At 49.6% G+C, this 23,850-nt stretch overlaps 2 protein-coding genes across 10 annotated transcripts; one reads left to right on the top strand and one right to left on the bottom strand.

The window, feature by feature from the left end:
* Positions 1–956: 956 nt before the first annotated feature.
* UBE2T (ubiquitin conjugating enzyme E2 T) lies at positions 957–5,937 on the bottom strand. 4 transcript variants are annotated; one of them, XM_064732963.1, is made up of 7 exons: positions 5,823–5,937; positions 4,734–4,879; positions 4,129–4,198; positions 3,324–3,429; positions 2,618–2,716; positions 2,165–2,245; positions 957–1,251 (listed from the first exon to the last, which is right to left on the bottom strand). In XM_064732963.1, the coding sequence occupies exons 2-7, from the start codon at positions 4,837–4,839 to the stop codon at positions 1,126–1,128; spliced, it is 588 nt and encodes a 195-aa protein (XP_064589033.1). In that variant the 5' UTR covers positions 4,840–4,879; positions 5,823–5,937; the 3' UTR covers positions 957–1,125. The 4 variants fall into 4 exon arrangements, with proteins under 4 accessions (XP_064589033.1, XP_064589032.1, XP_064589034.1 ...); XM_064732962.1 differs by having other exon boundaries at positions 5,695–5,834; XM_064732964.1 differs by lacking the exon at positions 5,823–5,937 and adding an exon at positions 5,751–5,812.
* Positions 5,855–22,552, top strand: LOC135458057 (cryptochrome-1-like). 6 transcript variants are annotated; one of them, XM_064732955.1, is made up of 13 exons: positions 6,071–6,319; positions 6,511–6,644; positions 7,308–7,432; positions 9,973–10,433; positions 11,359–11,475; positions 14,207–14,354; positions 14,611–14,751; positions 15,877–16,047; positions 16,576–16,716; positions 17,138–17,289; positions 19,307–19,404; positions 19,873–19,983; positions 21,640–22,552. In XM_064732955.1, exons 4-13 carry the CDS (start codon positions 10,021–10,023, stop codon positions 21,729–21,731), a joined length of 1,584 nt encoding a protein of 527 aa, XP_064589025.1. In that variant the 5' UTR covers positions 6,071–6,319; positions 6,511–6,644; positions 7,308–7,432; positions 9,973–10,020; the 3' UTR covers positions 21,732–22,552. The 6 variants fall into 6 exon arrangements, with proteins under 6 accessions (XP_064589029.1, XP_064589025.1, XP_064589028.1 ...); XM_064732959.1 differs by lacking the exons at positions 6,071–6,319; positions 6,511–6,644 and adding an exon at positions 5,855–5,983; XM_064732958.1 differs by lacking the exon at positions 6,511–6,644.
* The last annotated feature ends 1,298 nt before the right edge of the window (positions 22,553–23,850 follow it).

The following is a 23,850-nucleotide window of genomic DNA, read 5'->3' as shown; positions in this document are numbered from 1 at the left end:
CCAAAACTGCTGTGGTGTGGGTCACTTATCCATGGCAATGTAATCTTTTAATGATAGGCTGCTCTAGTTTGGAAGCAAAGGCCTCTCTCTCTATTCGGGTCTCCCACTAGACTGCAGTTTTCTCTGGCAGAAATCCACCTGCTCCAGCTAGATCCCTTTTCTCATGGACTGTGAGTGAACTTCTGCATCCCCTGTGGACTTCCCGCATTACAAGGGGACAGTTTGTTTCACCATGGTCCTCACCATAGCTTGCAGAGGAACCTTGGCTCCGACACTTGCAGCACTTCCTTCCCCACTGACCTTGGTGCTGACATGTGGCTTTCTCTCACATGTTCTCACTTCCTCCTCTTCTCTGACTAGAATAAAAAACCTGCTACTTGTAGGTACTCTTGCCAAGAAGTCCCTCTAATTCTTGCAAGATCCTGCAGTGCAGAGAAGCTGGTCTCATCTAGGTTCCACATCAGGGAATTGCATGCCCTGTTTCCCTTGGTGGCCAGTTGGCCTGGCTGTCATTGTGTGGGCAGCAGCCACCACAGCATTGGCACCATTTAACACCTCTCCTCATGCAGGGCATCAGGAAGGGGAAGACACTGTCCCTGCACTTCTGTCTCCACTGGTTGGTTAGGGGTGCCCAGGCAGGCAAGGCTCACCACAGGCCACACCAGCAAGGCAGTGCCTCCCCACCACTGGAGAAAAACTGCCCCCGTGTGCTGCTTTGACTTTCTTCTTAAATGTCATCACAGAGGCATTAGCAACCTCTCTAACTGGGCCCTGCATGTCCATCTTCAGAGCCATCAGAGGCTGGCTCTGTCAGAAATGGTGGAAGGTTCTAGCAGCTTTTCACAGAAGCTACTCCTGTGGCCCTCTCCCACTACCACAAAACATGCTGCACCACATCAACTCACCTTTTCTTTTGAATATTCCAAAACCGCCACTCAACAAAATGGAAAAGTAGATATAAATAAAAGCTTTATATTTTATTAATATAATGGAACTTTTCACAAAAAAATAACACCCCAAAGAAACAGAAACCCAAAACTGGTGCAGCCCCTAAGAGGCAGACTCTTTCCTTGTAAATGTGTGAGGGGAAGGGGACAGTGACAGCCCAAAAAGAACAAAAACCCCTCAGGAATCTGGGCGGGATTTCTTCTCCTTCCTACTGATGTCAACCCCTTTTCTTTTCTGCATGGTCGATTCACTGCTGCTGCTTGTTTCACTTTGGCTGATTTTCTCTTCTAAAGGCTTGGAAGCCTGTGATAACCCAAGAAATACAAGAGTTGTGAATAATTTAATTTTACAGCCATTGGAATGCCCTGTGCTCCCCTAAGGTCAGAGCCGAGTGTACTCTGGCTCTTACGCAGTGAGCCTTTGTTATTCTGTACCCACATCTGGGATTTTTAGGAAGGGGGATGACAGGAGAGCAAGATAATGGCTGAGCAGGGCAGTAGAACACACATAGATGAGCCAGGTTGCTCCAGGGCTCTGTGTTGTTGCAGGTATGGCTTCGCTCTGTGCCCTCCCGACAGCCACAGTTAACTTGGAAATGCATTCAGAGCTGGAGCAGTGAGCATGGCTCCTGCAGGGAAGATATCCCCATCCCAGAAAGGGTGTTACCCAAATCAGGTGCAAGGGAGGAAAGGCACCTGGGGAAGGGAGAAGACCCAAAAGTAACTGAGTTTTGGGCAGAGGCTTTGATCTGCATAAGGGTGATGTTATTTTAATGAGACTCATTGGTGAGGTGACAGAGAGGAAAGGCAGCAGGAAGAGAGGAAGGATGATGGGAGGAAGGCTGAACTCCATCAGGGAATAGGGAGACCAGTCAGTGAATGGATGAGCAGGTGGAGAACAGGCACAGGGGGGCATCAGGCACAGGTGGGCAGGGAACAGAGCTGAGGGAGAATGGGACTACAGCATCCCTGGGAAAGGTTTATCCATCTCTCCCTCCTCCACCTTGAGCAGCCTGGCAGTTATTAGTGAATGAGCACATTTAACTGGAAGGAGAGAATGTAATGAGCTTAAAAAAATATCATGAAATTAAATACAGATCCAAAATACAGAGCAGAAGGTGAGGAAGGGAAGAACAAAGCAACTGTGAAAGGGAAACAGACAAAAGGACTGTAGACCAAGAGGGAGCCATACCAAGTGAGCAGAGCATGGTCCTTACCTTCAGCTGCCCTGCATATTTCTGGGTCCACTCCCTGGCATTGAGCAGGAAGAGCTGCTTGTTGTACTTGTACTCCGAGGACTAAATGGGAAGAGCAAGACAAAGACAGAGATTTGATTGAATACATGTCACTGAGAAGCTGGGACCAAGTCTGGCTTTAGGACTCGTAAACCAGACTAAAACTGCAACAACATGAAGTGTAAAATTCATTTAGCTTGCTTGAAGAACTTGTGCTGCCATTTGCACTGAAGATAGCGGCTTGAAGACAAGACCATGACCACCTCTTCTGGCCTCAGCTGCCTCAGGGAAGCCCAGGGATGCCCCAGCTGACCCAGGTCAGGCCACGCTCCAAATGTGTCAATCCAGAGTGAGTGAAGCAGAAGTTGAGCCTAATCCAGCCCCCTCCTCCCTCCCCACCCATGTCCATGGCCAGGAGAGAGGGAGCTCACGTACAATATTGGCCATGAGAGGATCATCAGGGTTGGGCTCTGCCATCAGCAGCTGGATGGAGGTCAGCAGGGTGGAGATGTTCAGGGAAGGCCTCCATGCACCCTGTAAGGAAACAGGAGAAGAGCAGCAGCTCGGGCAAAGAAACCAGCACACGACAGCCCAGAAACACCTCAGAACCCACAGCATTTCAGCACAACCTGCCCACAGTTGCCTTGGGACTTCCAGCACCTAATGCCCCATGGAACACACCAGACCCACTCTCAACACAAGGCTCCAAGGAAGCCCAACTGACAACCAGGGCAGTGGTTAAGGCTCCAAGGCTGCCAGAGCTCAAGGAGCATTTGGATAAAGCTCCCAGGCACACAGTGGGACTTTGGGCTTGTCCTGTGCAAATCCAGCTCGTGGCCCCGATGATCCTTCCAATTCAAGAGATTCCATAATTCTACGGGCTGTACCCTGCACATCTCTGCTGTGTTGGGGCAACTCATTTTCAGACATAATGCCAATCTTTAAAGCCTTGGAAACTTATATGGAACAAAAACATCATGTTCTGGCTCTAAACAAAGAAGATGCCACTCAAAACTTCATTCCCTGCTCCCTGTAAATAAGTCAGGAGCAAAGAGACATTCAATCAGGCTTTTACAAGAAGCAGATAAGGAGCTCATTATCCTGCTCAGGCTCACTTACCCACACCCAAGCACTGTTTTACCTTCGGTGGTAACTTAAGAACATCCAGGCAAATCCTTCCAGCAGAGTCGATGTTGGGATGGTAGATGGGGGTCAGGAAGCGAATCTTTGGCGGCTCAAATGGGTACCTGAAGGGACAAGCATTAAGAAACAAAAGTTACTGTTATATTTATAGGACCTGTTGTTTTGTCACCCAAGCAATGCCATAATTTTCTTCTCCCAGCCTACATGACACCCTTCCCCAAAAATCTTCAGAGGCAGTGCTCTGCCTTTGCTGCTTCCAGCTGTGTCAGCCTAACTCTTCGCTGGGTAGCCTTCCACAAGGGGAAGAACAAACTTTGCACTGATGAACAAACTCCTTCCAGAAAGCTTTCAGACAGTACGATGAAGCAAAAGTCTTATCATTGCACTTTTAGGTTTTTAATCACACATCTTTGATGTTCAATGCAAAATAAGTATCAGCTTAGAAAAATTGCATTCCTTAAAAAGAGGATCTCAATTCCTTGTTGAGAGGATGAAGACTCACGTCAGTATTTACAGCAAATACCCTTACATCAGTTTACTAATACTTAAAGCAGGACTACACCAACTACTTAATCAGAGAATCAGCCTGGTTTACATTAGAAGGGACCTTAAAGCACATCTCACTCTACCTCCTGCCATGGGCAGGAACCTTCCACTAGCCCAAGATGCTCCAAGCCCCATGGACTTGGACACTTCCAGGGATGGGGCAGCCACAGCTTCTCTGGGCAACCTGTGCCAGGTTCTCTCCACCCTCACAGGGGAGACTCCTTAATTGAGCTAGCTAGAGTCTATTGCCCACCTACCTTTCAGGAACTATGATTTCCAGGTTGAATATTCCTTTCTCATATGGTGTGTCCACACCTCCTAAAATTTCTTTAAGAGCAAGATGAAAATACAAGAATTACATTTAAAATCAGAATTACAGAATGGTTTGGGTTGGAAGGGGCCTTCAAGATCATCTTGTCCAGCAGTCCCCATGTACCTCCCTCAATTACAGAGCTGTTCAGATGACAGAATCACAGAATGTTAAGCGTTGGGAGGGACCTTAAAGACAACCCAATTCCAGGAACCCCTTCCATTATTCCAGGTTGCTCCAAGCCTCATCTAACCTGGATACTCCCAGGGATGGGACAGCCACAGCTTCTCTGGGCAACCTGTGCCAGGGCCTCACTTCCCTCACTAGGGAGAATCCAGGAATAAAAAATGTCATCAAATGTCTTCTTATGTAAGACCAGTTCCATCCCCCCAGCAATCAAAACTAAGGGTAGACCAGCCAAGGCACAGGCCAAGCTATGTTTAAAGGAAACTACAATCCCACATTTCCACATAGCCTGTAAAGCCCAAAGCATCACACACCTGGCAGCAAACTGCAGCCCAGCCCTGCCTTTGGGAACCCCAGAGTACGTACGTGCCCGCAGGTCATCCAGCTGCCCGTTCTGCCAGCAAGTGATGCCCGGAGGTGGCTCTGTAGCCAGGAGTGAGAGCTCCCTTGCCAGCCGTGAAGCTCTCTGCATGGTGCTGGAGCTCTGAGACCAAATTCTATTCCTGACAAATCTGGATTTTTTAAAAACAGCACTTTAAATTGAGATTTTTTTTTGGCTAAGGACCTGGGTTTTGAGCTGTTAGCCTGATGTGATATCAGAATCACAGAGAGGCTGAGGCAGTTCCTAGAGCTGCTCTTGCACCCAGCTGGGGCAGAGGCATGAGACTCCTTATAATCCATCCCATCCCCCCCAGTCCCCAGCTGAGTCTAATAAACCCTGGGGTTTAACAAACCCTAATAAACTGGGAGGCCATAACCAGGCTCCAAAGCCCTTATGGGACTGGAACATCTGCCCTGGGACCCCTGTCCTTTCATGGTTAAGGTACCCACTGCCCTGCTGGGGCCATCCATCAGGGCCCCTTTCTACCCAAAGGCTCCATCTCCCCTTCCTGGGCAGGGGGAGACCTGAAAGCTGCTTCAGGCATGGGCCTCCCCCTACCGCAGCAATGCTCCTGACACTCCCAAAGGACTGGTCTGCCCCTCAGTCCCCACAGACAGGGACATAGGCACACCCTGAGAGGAACCTCGCTCGATTACCCACCACAGCCTGAACCACTCTCCCTGAGGATGGGGGACACCCCCTGAGGCCTAAGTGCCCCCTCCAGGGATTATCCTTTCCCTCAGGCACCATTAACACCCCACAGACTCGCTCACCCGAGCACCCCTCAATTTCACTGCACCTCTAGCCTGACTATCCCACTGAAGGAGCGTTCTACCCTCCTCCATCAGCCTAACTAAATACCCCCCTAATTACCCCCGCACACGGACAAGAGGCGCGCCCCCCTTCCCACTCCCCAAGGATGGGAACGGCCAGCCACAGCCTCACCCTTCCAAGATCCCCCACAAAATCCCTTCGGAACGATCTCCGCCCTCTCTATTTACCAATTACCGCCTCACTCTAACTAATTAACGTTCCCCCCGCAATGACCAATCCCCGGCTCCCGCCGCACAGACCGTGAGGCGGCGCGCGGCGGGGGCGGCACTTCCGCTGTCGCCTGGCAACGGGCGGGCTCAAGGCAAACAGCCCAAACCCCCAGGCCGCCGCTCGGGCGCTGATTGAGCTGTCCTGGCCCCCTGTCCCCGCCCCCTTCATTGAACTGGGGCGCTGCCATTGGGTGAGCGCTGCGGGCGGGAACCCAAGCCCCGCCCTCATTAGAGCGCGCGCGCGGGGTGTGGCCTGAGGTTGTGGTAGGGAGGCGGGAGCGGGGCCGTAGGAGCTCCGGGACCAACCGGGACCCACTGGGATCCCCCCCCCGATCCCCGGCTCTAGCATGGTCCAGCCCTGGGACCCTCCCACCTTGAACCGCGTTAAACCTCCGCGGACAGCGGGCAGGGCCCTGCTGGGAGCGGTACTTACATAACCCCCTGTCCCAGCCAGCGTTGTGTAACCGGCCCCGTGGGGCGAGGAACCGCTGCCGCACCCGCCGCCACTACAGGCCGTGGGGAAGGAGGTAAAGGCGGGCTCAGGGAGCCCCCCGGGAGGCGGCGGGAACGGCTGGCCCGTTCGCCCCCAGCTGCTGCGGGGCTGGCGCAGGGGCCGTCCTCCCCCGTTGCCTCCTCGCCACTTCCCCGTCCGTGTGAGGGGCCCGGGCAGCGGGTCCTGGGGCCTCAGCCCGGCCTCCCTCCGCTCCATCCCCCATAGGCAGAGACTGTCGGGTGTGGTTTTCGACCCGTTCCCGGAGAAGCCCCAGTCAAGCCCCTACACTTCGATGAGTTTGGGACTTCCTCCTCTGACTCAATATGCCATTTTCTTGCATCAAAGCTGTATCCAGCACCGTATGTATCACGTAAAGTATTCAAACAGGGGAAAGAACCTAGAGGTTGGAATCAGCAGTAGCCTCAGGTCTGGCTCAGTGTGTAGAGTGGGATTATGGACCCAGATTGATGCAAAAAATTAATTCTTAGATCCCAATTTAGAATTGTTCTTAAGCCTATCGAAACAGAATAACATTAAACAAGTTAATGGTGATCATTATTCCACTTCCCAAGCCCAGACTGTGGTTTGAGAGGGCAGGTGTAAGGCTGCTCTCTCCAGATAAACCGTTGTTTATCTGTTTCACTATTGCTTCTGAAGCAGCCAAAATATAGTTAAGGAGCACTTGACAATGGAGAGAGTCCCACAGAGGAAATTAAACTGTTAAAAATTTCTCTTCCCAGTTCCTTAGGCCTTGGTCTGTCCCTGCCCCATCTGGTTCTGCCAGCTCCAAGGGCCAGTGGGACCAGAGAGGAGCTGCCTGCAAGCCTCCTCCTTCACTCTTGGGAATTACACAAAGGCTTGCATGGCTTAGACCATCTTTGAAGCAGAATCCCCATCAGTGCACATATTTATGGTATTTAGTGGTGTTTAAAACTGAGCAACTCATTTGTGGATGCCTGTAGGAACAGGGGCAGCCCAGTGGGTTTTGGATAGTGCCACTGACAGCTTTTGCATCCCTCCAGCACATTCTTGCCTGTGGAGAGAAATGCTCAGCAGCAGGAGAGCTGGGATCAGTGACTGTGTGACCTCCTCTTTTTGGGGTGACATGTTGTAAAGACCCTGGAGCATCAGCTGTGCAACCCTCAAGGTAAGGCATAGATTTCTGTGCTTGTCGTGGTGTACCTGTCCTGAAGTACAGGGATGAATCCTGTGCGAGGTGTATTTTCTACCTGCCTGGTTGATTTTTGGGGAACAGATGTGATCTGGATATGACAGGGAGTGAACAGACTTGAGCTGCTCGTTCATGGAGAGGTGGAAGAGTAACAGTGGATAAATCTCAACATGATGTCAATGACAGACAGCACCTGCTCTGCCTTCTCCAACATTCCAGAGCATCTTTCCTTTCCTTGTGCCACGACAGGAGTGTCCAAGAGCTCAGTTTCTTTCTGACACCACTTGCACAAGTGATCCCCCTCCCCATTCTTTCCCATCCAGTAGGGGATCCCAGCTCCTCACCCAGCTTTGACACCTCTTTGGCTCTGGGCTCCCACCCTCCCAAGTGGGCTTCAGCCCATTTTAATGGAGCCTCTGCTCCTCCCAGCCTGTTTTAATGAAATCCTTGTCCCCCCAGCTCTGATTCCCCCAGTCCCCTTTAGTGGCATCCCCAGAACTGCTGTTAACCCAGACCCTACAGCCCACCCAGGCCCTGGCCTGGGGCCTGCCTGCCCTGTGCCCAGTCGGTGTTGTTGTGTGGTCCTGCAAGGATGCCATCACTGAAGGGATGGGTCCTGCCTGGGGACGTATCTTGGGGCCATCCCATGCGCTGTGTGGGGCACTGGGCTCAGAACAGTCCCAGGTGTGTGAGACAAAGGGGTGTGGAGGTCAGTGTGATCCCACAGATATCAGGGGGCTGCAGGGCCCTGGATTTGGGGCGACCTTGCAGACCATGTGGGGCCACAGGGTTTGGGACAGCCCCAAAAGCTGTAAGGCTGTGGGGGCCTTGGAGCCCCTGGCTGGGGCAGTCCCTCAGTGACCCTAGCTGGTGCATAGAATCAGGGGACTCTTCCAGCACGCTTTGCATGGTTTACTACCCAGAAGTGCCATCTGGGTGCTCCCCTGAGCTGCAAGAGCCGCCTTGTTTTTCCGGTTCTCCCAGGAAGTGGGTGCAGGGCAGAGTGTGCCACACAGCCCAGCCCTGCCCTGGGCTGCACCCCAGTGCTTGTGAGTTTGGGGCCTTACTGGGGGGTTGGAACAAAATGGGCCTGTCTGGGTGCTGCTGGTGCATGTGTTTTGGAATGGAGCAAATCAGATTTATGGAAAAGCTGCTGGATGTGGGTTGAGCAGGGACAAGGGCTGAGTTGCCTGGTGCAGCCATTGTGAGGGGGTGAGTGGAGCTGTTTGGCTGGAGGTGCTGAGCTGGATTAGGGATTGTCATTTGGTGCTTTGCTAATCTCTAAGCTCCTCTGGGGGTAAGGCTGGAAACTAGCATCAGGTAGGGGGCCCACCTGGGAGGTGGATGTTGAACTTTTCCAATTTTACATGGGAAAGTGAGTTTAGGAGGTGCTGCTGGGCTTGGTGCAGGCAAGGTGTCAGCTGGGCTCCTCCTTTGCTTCCTGGCATCTGCTGTGTCCATTGTCCTGAACAGGGCAGCCAGAGCTTGGGAGCTGCTTCCCAAACTGTACCCTGAGAGGCTTTGGCCTCAGATGCAAGGTCAGCACTCCTGCTAACCCTCTGAACTCAGCTGAAGTGGCTCAAAGGGGAATAAATGTATAAATCAATAAATGTATAAATCAAAAGTAGTTTTGTATCATTATTACACCCAGCTCTGCTCTGGAGGCAGGCTGGGAGAGCTGGGGATGCCCAGCCTAGAAAAGAAAAGGGGAGATTTCAGAGCCCCTTCCAGTGCCTAAAGGGGCTTCAAGAGAACTAGAGAGGGACTTGGGACAAGGATCTGGAGGAACAAGACAAGGGGGAATGGTTTCCCACTGCTGGAGGGCAGGGTGAGATGGGATATTGGAAGAAATTCTTCCCTGTGGGAGTGATGAGGCTCTGGCCCAGGTTGCCCAGAGAAGCTGTGGCTGCCCCATGCCTGGAAGTGTCCAAAGCCAGGTTGGACAGGGCTTGGAGCACCCTGGGACAGAAGAAGGTGTCCCTGCCTGTGGCAGGAGGTAGAACTGGATGGGCTTTAATGTCCCTTCCAACCCAAACCAGTCTGGGATTCTGTGAAATCCTTAAGTTCAGATGTCTCCTAAAATTGCCTGACAGACGGAGTATTGCACCAGGTCTCTGATGAGCTGATTGCTCCTGTGGACCTCCTTGAAATCAGCTGATGATTTCCAGAAGATTTGCTGACAGCCACATCTGTGGGGTTAAAAAGTGTTTGTGCACTAAATGGAACTCTGGCAGCTCCATTTGTTTTGATTCCTTCCTTCTGGTGAGTGTTATTGGGATGTGATTTCATTAAGGGATTTAATTTAGAGGATTTGATTGACTCATTTGGGGCAGAGGCAGTTCTCTGTGGAGCTGGATGGTGATTCTGCTGCTGAATGATGCGGTCAGAGGAGAGGTTTGGTCTCGTTCCTGTGTTTCTCTCATGAAAACTTATCAAAGCAAGAAGTTTGTGGTAAAAACTGCAGAGGATTTTTTGGAGCTCTATTTCTAATTGTTAATTGACCTTGTTCTTTATAGGGATTTGATATCCTGAAAGCCAAGGGTTCCCTTCCTCTTGTAGCCAGGATGCTGCATCGCACCATTCACCTTTTCCGAAAGGAGCTCCGGCTCCACGACAACCCAGTGCTGCTGGCTGCCCTGGAGTCCTCAGAGGCCCTGTACCCCGTGTACATCCTGGACACAGCATTCCTGACCTCCTCCATGCACATCGGGGCCCTGCGCTGGAATTTCCTGCTCCAGTCCCTTGAGGATCTCCACAAAAACTTGGGCAAGCTGGGCTCCTGCTTGCTGGTTATTCAAGGGCAGTATGAGCTTGTTCTTAGGGATCACATTCAGAAGTGGAATATCACTCAAGTGACACTGGATGCAGAGATGGAGCCGTTCTACAAGGAGATGGAGGCCAACATCCAGCGCCTGGGGGCAGAGCTGGGCTTTAAGGTGCTCTCCCTGGTGAGCCACAGCCTGTACAACACCCAGCGGTACGTGACTGCCCCAAACCCACAAGTGTCTCCAGGCAGTTCATTTTAGAAGAGGAAAAGCCAAGTGTCTTGGTTTTTCCTTTGGAGGAAATTGAACTGTCTGAGGTGAACGTGGTGCTGTTTGGTGGGTGAACTTTGTTGCTCCCTTGGAAGAAATAGAAGAGATTGTGCACAGGTTTTAGAATTTCAGCCCGAACAGCTGCTTAACTTTTTCCTTTTGGGCAGTTTAACTCACCTAAAAACTTACTCTTTTAAACAGAGTGGAAGAAATTCTCTAACACCTTTAGTAGAACTTGTAAAAGTTCTGTTAAATATGGTAAAGAGTTTTTGGTGTCAGATATTTTCAAAATCTTTCAAGTCAGCTTTCACTGGTGTTTGAATACACTTGGATCCAAGCTGTTACTCAGTGTTGAATGACTGAAGATATTGAAATTATTAAGAAGGAAAGCAGTAATAACTAACACTTCTAATAGCCCTAACACTCCAATTTTGCAAAACCCCTAAATTATGTAAATGAATGGATGTCTGTAATTTGCTGTCTTGAATTCAAGCTGTTTGCACAGGTCATTGCTCAGAGAGGACAGTTATTTACTGCCCCGAACCTATTTTTTGTGACTCCAGAGGTGTCCCACGCCCTGCCCTGTGTGTCCTGGCTGTGTGTGGCTGTGCGTGGCTGTGCAGGTGAAGCCATGACTGGAATCCTGATCCCAGTTTTGTTGTCTTAGGTCCTGAGAAATTGCTCTTGGGATAGATGCACACTCACCCAGGGGAGTTTAACTTGTAAAATCTGTAATTTCTACATTCAGTTGCACTAATGGAGTTGTTACAGCCTGTGATGTCACCTTCCTGTCCACTGGCAGTTCCACCTTCTTCCTTGGTTTCTGTTATGTGAGAAGAGATCTTGTTGTTTTGGTTTTTTTTTAAGGATTTTGGACCTAAATGGTGGGAGTCCCCCATTAACTTACAAGAGATTCCTTCACATTCTGTCTTTGCTTGGTGACCCTGAGGTGCCTGTCCGAAACCTCACAGCTGAAGACTTCCAGTAAGTACCAGCCTGTGAGTGGGAATTGCTGGTCCTCTTTCTCTGCCCAAAAGAAGAGCCAGGCCCAAATGATAATAAGGCATTTTAGATGTTTTCTTTTTTTATTTCTGTGCATGGAGAGTTACTGATTCTATACAGGGGATGTAACTGTTGTTGGGAGGGGAGAGCAGATGGCAGAATGGGCTGATACTCATCTCTTTTGGTATTTGTGCAGATTTCTCACCATGTGGGACACCTCACAAAGTAATGGTTGGATTCAATGACTTAAAGGTTTTTTCCAACCTTAATGATTCTATGATCCCATAAAAGTCTTAAGCTTTTGCAAAGCACTTTGTCTTGGTTTGAAAAGACAGGTGTCTGCTAAAGAAGGCAGGAGCCTCCCTTGAAAGGGAAAATATAAAGCCCCTCCCTCCAAATTATAATAATTTTGAAATTATGAGGCTCTCAGGCAAAGATATGGGAATAGGAATAGCAGTTTTTTACTAGGAAAATTAAAAATACAAATGCAATAGTAAAACAAAACCAAAAAACAACCAATACACTGCCAGAGTCAGAGCAGTCCCTGCCCCCCTGTGTGCCAGGGTGGTGTCCCAGCCCCCTCCCATGGGGGCTCAGCCCTCCTGCAGTGCCAGCTGTGGCTCTGCTGCAGCAGGGATCCTGCACAAGGGGGTAGTTTTCCTCTGCAGCTCCAGGGCTGCTGGAGATGGGCCTGGGCTCCCTCTGGCCATGCAGGGCAGCAGAAAGCTGCTCCTCTGGGAATGCAGTGGGCAAAGGCTGCTGTGGTGTTCCAAAAGCCAGATTCTATCCAGGTAGGAATTCTTGGCTCCTCCCCCTGGGTGGAACATCTCCCCATGGGATGATGTAATTTCATCAGCCATGCAGGGACATTCACTGGCCATGGACAGAAGAGATCTCCCCAGAGGGAGAGTGTGAAGATATAAAGAAAACTGCCCCATCTGCTTTTAACAGGTGGCCCAATGAACAGAGGATAACTGCCCCACCTCTAACAGATGGCAATAGGATACACAGCCCCAGCCATATCTTGTAACCTAAGACAAAAAGCTTGAGAAAAGCTTTTAAGAGATGTCAAACTCTTGCAGAGGAAAGCCTGGGGAATTTACTCAAAGGCATGCTCTGCATTCCTCTCAAGATTTTGGACAGGAACTAGATGAACCACAATAGTTTGTTTTATGCAGGAAGTTTGATGGAATGATCCTGCTGTTCCCTCCTGACTTTAAATCTCTGCTCCCCTCTGCTCTATGGGAAAGAGAGACTGAGCCCTTGTCTCCCAGGACTTGAGAAGTAGCTCGGAGTCAAGGATGTCTTGTGTTTAGCTCTCCATGTGGTTAGTGATTCAAAGGGAGGTAAGACTGGAGCAGGAGAGAGCTGGAATGGGACTGCAGGTGTTTGGGATTCAACATCAGGTGCCTCCTGCATGGCCTCAGCTCAGTGCCACCAACCCAGGCTTGGATCTTCCCATTTTGGGGGAGTCCTGTTACTTCCCGAATGTTGTCCTGAGACAGTCTGATAACAAGACTTATGTAAGTACTGGAATATATAAGTTCCTGTATTTTTTTTCTAGCACGTTTTTTTTTTTTTTTTTTCCTTTCTTGCCTGATTTGTTTGTTTGGACTTTTAAAATTAATGCTGATGAGAGATAAGTGGTTCACATGCTTCCCAGAAGGCTTGAGCTATGTCAGTGCTCTGAGAGCTGCACTGGCCCCACCTCTGTAGGTGCCTGCAGCAGGGCCGAGCTCAGGTTTGTCCAGGGAACTACAAAGATCTGTTGATGTCTGAGTTAATTCACAGGTTGTGAGAAGTCTCTGTGTCACCAGCACTTCCTTGGGCCTCTTCATCTGTGTTTCATGGGGTGGAAGAAGAACCAAACTTCCAGCTCTTCCAGCCATATGGGGAGCAGAGGTCTTGGGAAGCTTCAGCAACTAAGGCTGAGGATATGTTCGGGGGCTGCTGAGGGGTGTGGGCTCAGGGGCCCCAGCTTGGTTAGGAATGAGTAGCTGGGGTGACCCAGCTCTCCTGCCTCCTTCCCTTTGAAACTGAAAGAGAGAAGGTTTAGATTACATGTTGGGAAGAAATTGTGCGGTAGTGAGGCCCTGGCACAGATTGTCCAGAGAAGCTGTGGCTGCCCCATGCCTGGAAGTGTCTGAGGCCAGGTTGGCCAGGGCTTGGGGCAACCTGGGGGAAGGTGACCCTGCCCATGGCAGGAGGGGGAACTGGATGGGCTTTAATGTCCCTTCCAACCCAAATCAGTCTGGGATTCTGTGGCTCCAGAGTGACCTCTCCTCAGAGGCACTCAGGGGAGCTGGAGTGGCATTTGGAGGCAGCACCATAATTGTGTTTATGGTCTGAGGAGGCTCTTGATTCCCCCCTAGGGATGGATGTGACAGCTGGGAGGAACTGGAGGGAGCTGCCTCTGAACTTTGTGTAGGGCATGGGAACTGAAAGGGGTCTGAGCTGGGGGTGCAGCTGACTGCTCTGAGCACTATAACTTGGTGGGACTGTTCTTCCCCAGTTCTGGCTAGAATTCTCTGGAGCACTTGCAGGATAAACTCCTCTCCCCCAGGAAAGTACAGCCTGGGATTTCTCACTGTGCTTTCATTCTCTGCGCTCTGGTTGGACTGTGATAGATGATACTTCGTATGGCATTGACAGGGACTGCCTCTATCTTCTGGCTTCTGTTGTTCCTTTCAAAGAGTTTTCTCTCTCACCTCAGGAGATGTAGAGCCCCTGACCCGGGCCTGGCTGAGTGTTACAGGGTGCCTCTCCCTATGGATTTGAAGATTTCCCCAGAGAGCCTTTCCCCTTGGAGAGGAGGGGAGACTGAAGGGCTGCAGCGCCTGGAGCAACACTTGACTGACCAGGTCAGCCCTGATGGAACCCAGGGGATGGTGGTGACTCCAGGTGGGCTGAGATCAGTGCCCAGCTTGGCTTGGAGGAGGGTGGCAGCTTAGGCTTGGGTTTTGTTCTCTTTGATTTCTGGGAAGTGGGAGTGTTTTCCAGGCATGACATCAAACAAGTCCCTCTGATAGTTAATCCAGTTCCAAGAGCTTTCCTCTGTTTATTACTGGCCATGTGTCATCTCGTGCTGCCTGAACCCAAATTTCATTTTCATTTCAGGGCTGGGTAACAAGTTTTACTAAACCAAGGACAATCCCAAACTCGCTGCTTCCAAGCACCACAGGCCTGAGCCCATATTTCAGTATGGGCTGTCTGTCAGTTCGGACATTTTTTTATAGGTTGTCAAACATTTATGCTCAGGTAAGCCAATAATTGGTCCTAAGTAAGCAAATCTAAAACTGTGACAAGTCTGGCATGGGAGGCAGGATTTAACACTTGGATCATCTTGGTAGAGACTTGGTGTATCAAAAAATGCTGCTTTGTTAGTGTCTTCTCACAGTGTCCCGTGAAATCTGTGGAGTGGCTTCATGTTCTGTGAAACAGCCACAGAATGTCTGCAGCACTTCCCAATTAAGTTTTAGAAACAGGATATTGAAATTCTAAATTCATGTTTTCATCATGAATTGTAGTGACAGGGTAATAGGGAATGGCTTCAAACTGAAAGAGAGCAGATTTGGATTAGATGTTGGGAAGAAATTCTTTCCTGTGAGGGTGGTGAGGTCCTGGCACACGGTCCCAAGAGGAGCTGTGGCTGTCCCATCCCTGGAAGTGTCCAAGGCCAGGTTGGATGGGGCTTGGAGCAACCTGGGCTAGTGGAAGGTGTCCCTGCCTGTGGCAGAGGGTGGAGTGAAATGGGCTTTAATGTCCCTTCCAACCCAAATCATGGTTCTATGAATAGGGAGCCAGCAGACCTGGGATCAGCAGAGAAGTCCAGGAAAACCTTCCTAAATTTCAAGGATTTAGTTTGTCTGTCTGGTGGTTAAGGGAAGTTTCTGATTGGTTTGTACAGTTTTGTTTCTGGAAATCAACTGATTTTATCTTAGACAAGTTTTAATTGTTGCATAAATGAAAACCACTTTCTGAAATCTTGTTTGATTCTTAAGAAAAAGTGAGCTTGAAACCAGCCCAAGAAAACCAACCTCCTTTACCTCCATCTTAAGATTATCATTTGAGACATGGCTGAGCCACCTGAATTCAGTTAGCACATTAATAAACACATGCTTGATGTAAGAAATCCCAGTGTGACACAGTTTTGGAAGGTAGGTGGAGTATGTTTGAGCTAACACTGAAGTCTGGCAGTTTGGCTTTGCTTTGGCCCAGACAGCATTGCCTCAGATATTTGATTTCCTTGACTTGAACACTAAAGTGCCTTGAAACTTGTATTTTAGTCAGATTAATCTTTATTTTATAGGCCTGACACTCACAAAATGAGTGAAGCTGCAATGATATGTATGAACTGAAGCTGTCACCTTGTGTCTTTTGCAGGCAAAGCATCACTCTCTGCCCCCAGTGTCGCTCCAAGGGCAGCTGTTGTGGAGGGAGTTCTTCTATACAGTAGCATCAGCAACGCCCAACTTCACCCAGATGGCTGGGAACCCCATCTGCCTCCAGATCTGCTGGTACAAGGATGCAGAGAGGCTCCACAAATGGAAAACGGTAATGAGGTGCATGGCCACAGCAGCTGCATTGGAGCTTGGAGCTTTCCTCTTCCCTTGATCTGTCCCTGCTGGCAGTTTGAATGCATCTTGCAGTGGTGTGACAGGCTGTGAGAGCTGGGAATGTTCAGCCTGGAGAAAAGAAGGCTCTAGGGAGACCTTAGAGACTCTTCCAGTGCCTAAAGGGGCTCCAGGGGAGCTGGAGAGGGACTTGAGACAAGGGATGGAGTGACAGGACAAGGGGAATGGCTTCCAGCTGACAGAGGGCAGTGTTAGATGGGATATTGGGACAAAGCTCTTCCCTGTGAGGGTGGTGAGGACCTGGCCTAGGTTTCCCAGAGAAGCTGTGGCTGCCTATGGATCCCTGGAAGCATCCAAGGCCAGGCTGGATGGGGCTTGGAGCAACCTGAGCTGGTGGAAGGCGTCCCTGCCCATGGCAGGGGGCTTTAATGTCCCTTCCCACCCAAACCAGTCTGTAATTCTGTGAAAGCAGTGTATGGGGGAGAGCTGATGTCCTGTTCTGCTGCAGGCACAGACAGGGTTCCCATGGATCGATGCCATTATGACCCAGCTGCGCCAGGAAGGCTGGATCCATCACCTGGCTCGGCACGCTGTCGCCTGCTTCCTGACACGTGGGGACCTTTGGATCAGCTGGGAAGAGGGAATGAAGGTTCTCTGCTGCCTTTTATTTTCCTCTGTTCTGCCTAGCCCTGAGAAACCCTGCACAGCCTGAGTCTAGCATTGGACAGTTCTACAGAGCAGGGTTTGGTTCTGCCCCTTCCTGTGGATCTCAGGCTTTATGGAATATCTTTATTTGTCACTCAGTGCAGTGGTGAGAGTTCATTCCCTTCCCCAAATGCTCATGATTTTTGGATAACGAGGATACTGCTCAGTCTCTAGCAGGTTCCAAACCCAGAGTTTTTGGGTTGCTCTGTCTTCTGTCCATGGAGAGCATTCCTAGTGTGCCTGTGAGGAGTCAGCCCTGGCCCCACAGTGCTGTGCTTCCAGTAGCAACCTCCCAGTCTGCTTTTGTCTAGTTTTTGCAATATAGCCATTTCAGGACTATTTCTCTTCCCATTCCTGATGTGCAGGTGTTTGAAGAGCTGCTTTTAGATGCTGACTACAGCATCAACGCTGGGAACTGGATGTGGCTGTCAGCCAGTGCCTTCTTCCACCAGTACACACGGATCTTCTGCCCCGTCCGCTTCGGGAAGCGCACAGACCCCCAGGGCGACTACATCAGGTCAGGGGACACCCACCCCAGCACCTCCCTGAGAGCTTCTCAAGCTCCTCTTGAGAAGGAACAGCAGGAGCTGATGAACTGGATCAGTTTCAAACACATGCCTGTTAAACAGGACTCATAGCAATGGTTTTATTGAAAACTTGGGGAAACTGAGGCGTGGAGAAGCAGAGAGATATCTGTTATTCCAAGTGATGGCTGAGCAGGGCTTGTGTTCATTTGTGAGCACTTGTTGTGTCCAGCACCATGTTTGATCACTAGGCTGGCTCCTCTTTCCAAAGGATTTGAGAAGAACATCCCACAGCTTCCCTGTTCCAGTCTGCACTTATTTTCTTGCTTTTCACAGAATTCTGGGATGTGCTTGGAAGGGAGCTTAAACCTCATCCAGTTCCGCTCCCTGCCATGGGCAGGGACACTTTCCACTATCCTAAGGTTTCTCCAAGCCTGGCCTTGGACAATTTCAAGGATGGGACAGGCATAGCTTCTCTGAGCAACCTGTGCCAGGGCCTTACCACCCTCACAGAGAGGAATATCCCAATATCCCATCTAACGCTGCCATTCTTTATTTGCACCCACATAGGTTTTACTTTCCACTCTTAGGTGGAGACTCTCATTTTGTTGTCTCTCCATAATGTGCTGATGGACTTTCTCAAAGCACTGGGCTCACTGTGTTAGTGTTGAGCAAACAGCTTGTCTTGGTTTGAAAGGCAGGTGCCTGCTAAGGAAGGTGGGAGCCTCCCTTGGAATGGAGAATGTGAACCCACTCCCTCCAAATTATTATAATTTTGAAATTAAGGGGCTCTCAGGCAAAAATATATGAAATTAGGAGTAACAGTTCTTTACTAGTATGTATAACAAGGCAAACAAACCTCAACGACTGCAGCATCACCGATCACAGAGCAGGAGCCCCGTCCCAGCCTTGGGGCTGCGGCGCTTTCCCTCTGCTGCAGTTCCGAGCACGGCCAGCAGGGGCGCTGCTGGCTCCCGGCGGGCGGGGCAGGTGCAGCGATCCCCGCGGGGCTGCAGGGGGCGCTGTGGGGCAATGGCGGCTGGGCCCAGACCGGGAGGGATGGAGGAGAGGCTTTGCTCCACAAAGCCCTGGGCAGTCAGTCCCGGTGCCCCCACAGGACTCTGAGAAACACTAGGCTGGAACAGCAGGAATGAGCAAAAAGTCCCCACGTGGTGGGCGAGATGTGTCAAGATCTGCGGCAGGAGCTGGAACTGCGGGATGTCCCATAGTGCACAGGGGTGCGGGGCCCAGTGGCAGAAGAAAAGCAGCTCCCAGCTGGGTTGTGGCTGTGTCAGCGAATTCCTTTTCCCAGACTGCGGGTCCCACCGTCCTCTGAAGCCCAGATTGAGCGAGAGATTGCAACTGCCCCAGCTCCCATCCTTTACCTGCTTCTAATCTCGGGGTGTCTCTGTCCCTCCCAGAGAAGCTCCCAAAAACCAGAGGAGTTTCCCCTCCCCGAAGTCTCAAGCACACAACCGTCAGTGTTTCTTAGCAACTCAATGGGAAAAAATTCTTCGAGTAGAGGAAAGAAAAGGAAAGAAAAGCCAACCCCCAGCACAGCTCAATTTCTCCACATCTCTTCCTCCCATCCTGTCTAGATTTGGGTATTGCCAAGGAGAAGCTTGTGCTGAGGTACCTCACAGAGTGGAACAAAAAATTACTTTGCCATTCTGCAATAATTTTTTAAAATTAGTTTGTTTTTAAAATTTATTAATGTTTAGGGTGAAATGTCAGTGAAAATTTTAAAGACTTATTTTGGAGGAAATCAAAACTGAAGTACTGTTTAAATCACCCCATTTATTCTACACTGTGAAGTTAACTTTTGGAAGATATTACACCTATGGAGGTTCGAGAACATAAACCCGATCTTTTTTTTGTGGAGAATGAATCAGAACTTTCCCACAGATAGTAATCTCAATATTAACATGACACAGATTGGTTTACACTTCTCTGAATATATGAATATTTGCCTGCAGGATTATAAACCCCCCTATTATCCTTGTTTTGTAGGAAGTACTTGCCCATACTAAAGAACTTTCCCTCCAAGTACATCTACGAGCCCTGGACAGCATCTGAAGAGGAGCAGAAGCAAGCAGGATGTATCATAGGTAATTAATTCATATTCCTTGCTAAGGATTTTTCTGCTGCTAACTATCCAAAATAAATGTGAATGAGATGGAAGCATAACACTTCCAACATAAGCCATTTATCTTCTGAAAATGGATGAATCCAACAGCCTTCCTTCTGTTCATTCTCCATTAACATTTTTTATAGGAGTCTCATTTCACAGTACATATTTTTGCTTCAACTTTATGTCCTAAAACTCTTGGATCACTCCACACTTTTGCTTTTGAATTTATTCATCTTGGATGCTTGGCTGCTTTAAATAATATCAGAACATCTTGTGCTTTTACTCCTGCTCTAACACATCTTTGAAGGCTCTTAGGTGAAAGTGAGAGCTCTTCTCTTTGATGGAAAGGATTAGGCACTTCCATTTAAGAAAAACTGGAAGTATTCCAAATCCATGGAAAATGTCTTTGCTGAGTGTGGTAAATGCTCTGTCTCCACATTACCAGGCCAGGATTATCCCTTCCCCATGGTGAACCACAAGGAAGCCAGTGACCACAACCTGCAGTTGATGAAACAGGTCAGAGAGGAGCAGCACAGAACAGTCCAGCTCACGAGAGGTGAGAGATGCTGCAGCACCCACATTCCCTGTGCTGTGGCACACAGACGGTCCTCAGGAACCTGGGCTCTGGGGCTGGGCTTTGGGTGCTTTTCCAGGATGCTTTTCCATGTTGGATACGAACATCATGAGCAGCTCTTCTGGTTACTGTTAAAATGCTGTCCCAAGTTCGAGAACAAGAGTGTGACCCTTTTCTTCCTTCCCTCTCCCCTTGGAGCATCCTCCTGCCTGCTGCAGAAATGCTTTCCCAAAACAAGGTCTTCTCCCCCTGCTCCCCCTGCTGACCCCTCAGCCCCAGGCTGGCTGCATGTGTCTCCAAGGTGCAGAAATCTCTGCAGCTCTGCCCATGCCTCTTGTAAACCATCCTTACTTACATCCTTACTTGTCTTTGTTACCATGATCTGCCCTATGCGATAGCAGAAATTGAGATTCCCACTGAGCATAAAGCTCTGAGGAGCTGAGTTGTTCCAAGAAATTTACTCTTTGGCATGGTTTTCTGCATTGCTTAACCCTGTGGATAACAATTAAGGTAGTTATCAGGTAAGACTAGAACACTCAAACTGTGCCGAGCCTGAGGTACTTAATTAATTAGGTATTTCCAGTCACACAGATGTGTCACTTATGGCACCTGTGGTCTTAAAATTGAAATCCCAGGGCCTGTGCTGAGCTCAGAGGAATCCTTCACAGTAAAACATGGAATCTCAGCCTGGTTTGGGTGGAAAAGGACTTTGAAGCTCATCCAGTTTCCACGCCCTGCCATGGGCAGGAACGCGTTCCACTAGCCCAGGTTTTTCCAAACCCTGTCCAACCTGGCCTTGGACACTTCCAGGGCAGGCTGTGCCAGGGCCTCACCACCCTCACAGGGAAGAATTTTGTTCCAGTATCCCATGGAACCCTGCCCTCTGGCAATGGGAAGCCATTCCCATTTGTCCTGTCCCTCCAGGCCCTTGTCCCATGCCTCTCTCCAGCTCTCTTGGAGCCCTTTTAGGAAGGGTCTGTCAGGTCTCCCTGGAAGCCTTCTCTTCTCCAGGCTGAACATTCCCAGCTCTCCCAACGTGGCTCCATAATGGAATTTAAGTGACAAAATACCTTTCTATTTAAGAGTGAGCCACAGCAGCCTCTCTATATTATAGAAACCCAACATGCAGCAGCTGAGGGGAACCTTAACTGTTCTTTCCTTCGCCCCTCTAACTTGAGGGAATGAATTGTTCCAAACCCTGGAATGGATACCTATTAATGTGTTCATGATGTTGCACACTGGAATTGTACAGATATAACCACTGTATGCTGGCACTTCTTCCAGCAGCCCTGTGGTACCAGGGACTAAACGTTGGGAATGTTGGAAATGCCAAAATTTTGAGAGTCCCTGACTCCAAGCGTTATCCCAACGCCCATCTCAGTATGAAAACCAGGTCATACAGGGGAACAGATATTGGAATAGAGTAAGGGCTAAGGAGTAGGATGGGACTTGGAACAGTCTGGAAAGTGTGGAGTGGAATGAAATGAGCTTTAAGGTCCCTTCCCACCCAAACCATCATGGGATTTCATGATTCTTGTTGCCTATGAACAGAAGCATTTCGTGATACTTTGTATCTTAACCTGACTGAAATCAGAGAAGACTTTTCAAACTTTAATCCTTCTTTATTTCTTGCTGTAGATGATGCAGATGACCCCATGGAAATAAAGGTAAAACGTGACCATTCAGAAGAAAACATTGCAAAAGGAAAAGTGGCCCGAACAGCAGAATAAACCAAAATTCCCTCAGGGGTCACCTGCTGGGTACCAAAAGAGGCAAGAGAGGAGAGCCAGGGGCCAGTTGAGCTGGCCAGCCACTGTCCTCCATACTTTGCCCTGCTGATGTGCCTCTTGCTTGCGACCTGACCTCAGGACACGTGTTGGATCTTGAGTAGTTTTAGTGCAGTTATTTTGGATGGAATTGTTTGTCTTTGAGTGGCTTCTGGAGCATCTGTTGAAGCTGTTGGGTAAATGCAAGAGGTGCGTGGTTGTGGCAGGTCCTGCTGCTGCAGCATCCTTCAAATCCATGTTTTTCATGCACATGTATAAATAGATTTTGTGAAAAATAACTTAATGTCAGAAGACCATGTGCACATTAATGTGGTTGCACATTAGCATTAGGACCTTGATTTGCTTGCCTTGTAGAGACAGACTTAGGGATGTTCAGATTATTTGTTCTAAGTTCCCAGTTTATGACTGTAGTCCCCAGTTTGGGGAGACAGAGCAGAGTGCAGCCCCTTGTACTTTGTGTATACGTTTTAAGTCATAAGTAGGAATTATTATGCATTTTGAGGACAAGGTTGAAAATATCTCACTAAATTAGGGCTAATATATAACTTTGTCACCATAATTCTCTTCCTTGGCTAACTAGAACTGCAGGGCAGAGATTAATTCTGTCATGTACCACATGGAAAGATTTCTCCTTTCACTGAAATGTATTGTTGTGAAGTTTGACAAAGCTGGGTGAGTCAATTATGATTGGGGGTTTGGGGGTAGGGAAGTGCAGTGGGGTTTTCATGGCTGCAGGTAGTATTCTGGGTTTGGAAAGAAATAAAACTTTTTTCTGACATGAACAATGCAAGGGCTCTGAAGCAATCTGTTATCACAATTGATATCCATCAGTCCTCTCGGGAAACCTGGTGGCATAGCAGCTCCAGCAGCAATCCAAACTCCTTGGAAGCATCCCAGGATCTAGTGCAGGAGCAGCACAGGAGCAATGAGCACCAGGAGGAGGCTGTGAACTGCAGGATCTTTCAATGCTGCTACAGACATGCAGGACCTGTCAGGACAGACCATGCTGGCAGCAGGACAGTGAGGTGTAAATAAAAAGCTGCAAGGAACTTCCTGCTGCTCCAAGCCTGCATCAAGCTGCTGGAGATACCCATATTCCCTGATACTTCAGCCCTCCAGCAAACCTAATAACTTGCAGGGATGGCCAGAAGAAAAGGCCTTCTGCCTCCCCCTTTATGGAAGGTAGAATTCCAAGCTGGTTTCTTTGGAGAGATCTGTTGCTCCAAAGCCTCCTGGCATTCCTTCCCCCTGTCATTGGGCTCCTTCCTGTGCCTGAAGGGATTTACAGCATCCCTGAAAGGCTGGAAGGAGCATCTGGGAAACTCCAGGCCTGTCAGCCTGACATCAGTGCCCAGGAGGATAATGGAACAGGTCATCTTGGGTGCTATAACCTGGCACCTACAGGATGCCTGGGGGATCAGACCCAGCCAGCAAGGGTTTAGGAGGGGCAGGTCCTGCCTGACCAACCTGATCTTCTATGACCTGGTGACCCTCCTGCGGGATGCAGGAAAGGCTGTGGATGTTGTGTGCCTGGACTCCAGCAAGGCCTTTTTCACTGTCTCCCACAGCACACTCCTGGAAAAGCTGCAGCCCATGGCTGGGACAGGAGCACTCTGTGCTGGGTTAGGAACTGGCTGGATGGCTGGCCCAGAGAGTGGTGGTGAGTGGTGCTGCATCCAGCTGGCAGCCAGGCACCAGTGGTGTCTCTCAGGGGTCTGTGCTGGGGCCAGTTCTGTTTAATGTCTTTATTGATTACATGGATGACGGAATTGAGTCCACTGTCAGTAAATTTGCACATGAGACCAAGCTGGGAGCATGTGTTGATCTGCTTGAAGGTAGGAGGGCTCTACAGAGAGACCTGGAACGACTGGATGGACGGATTTAGTCTAACAGGATGAAGTTTAATAAATCCAAGTGCCCAGTCCTGTATTTTGGCCACAATAATCCCCTGCAGCATTATAGGCTGGGGACTGTGTGGCTGGACAGGGCCCAGGCAGAAAGGGCCCTGGGGGTGCTGGTGACAGCAGGCTGGACATGAGCCAGCAGAGTGCCCTGGTGGCCA

Source organism: Zonotrichia leucophrys, chromosome 26 (assembly GCF_028769735.1).
Source record: "Zonotrichia leucophrys gambelii isolate GWCS_2022_RI chromosome 26, RI_Zleu_2.0, whole genome shotgun sequence".
In the NCBI taxonomy this organism is placed as follows: domain Eukaryota; kingdom Metazoa; phylum Chordata; class Aves; order Passeriformes; family Passerellidae; genus Zonotrichia; species Zonotrichia leucophrys.
Note: the sequence above shows the minus strand (reverse complement) of the source record. Positions and strands in the feature narration are given on the sequence as shown.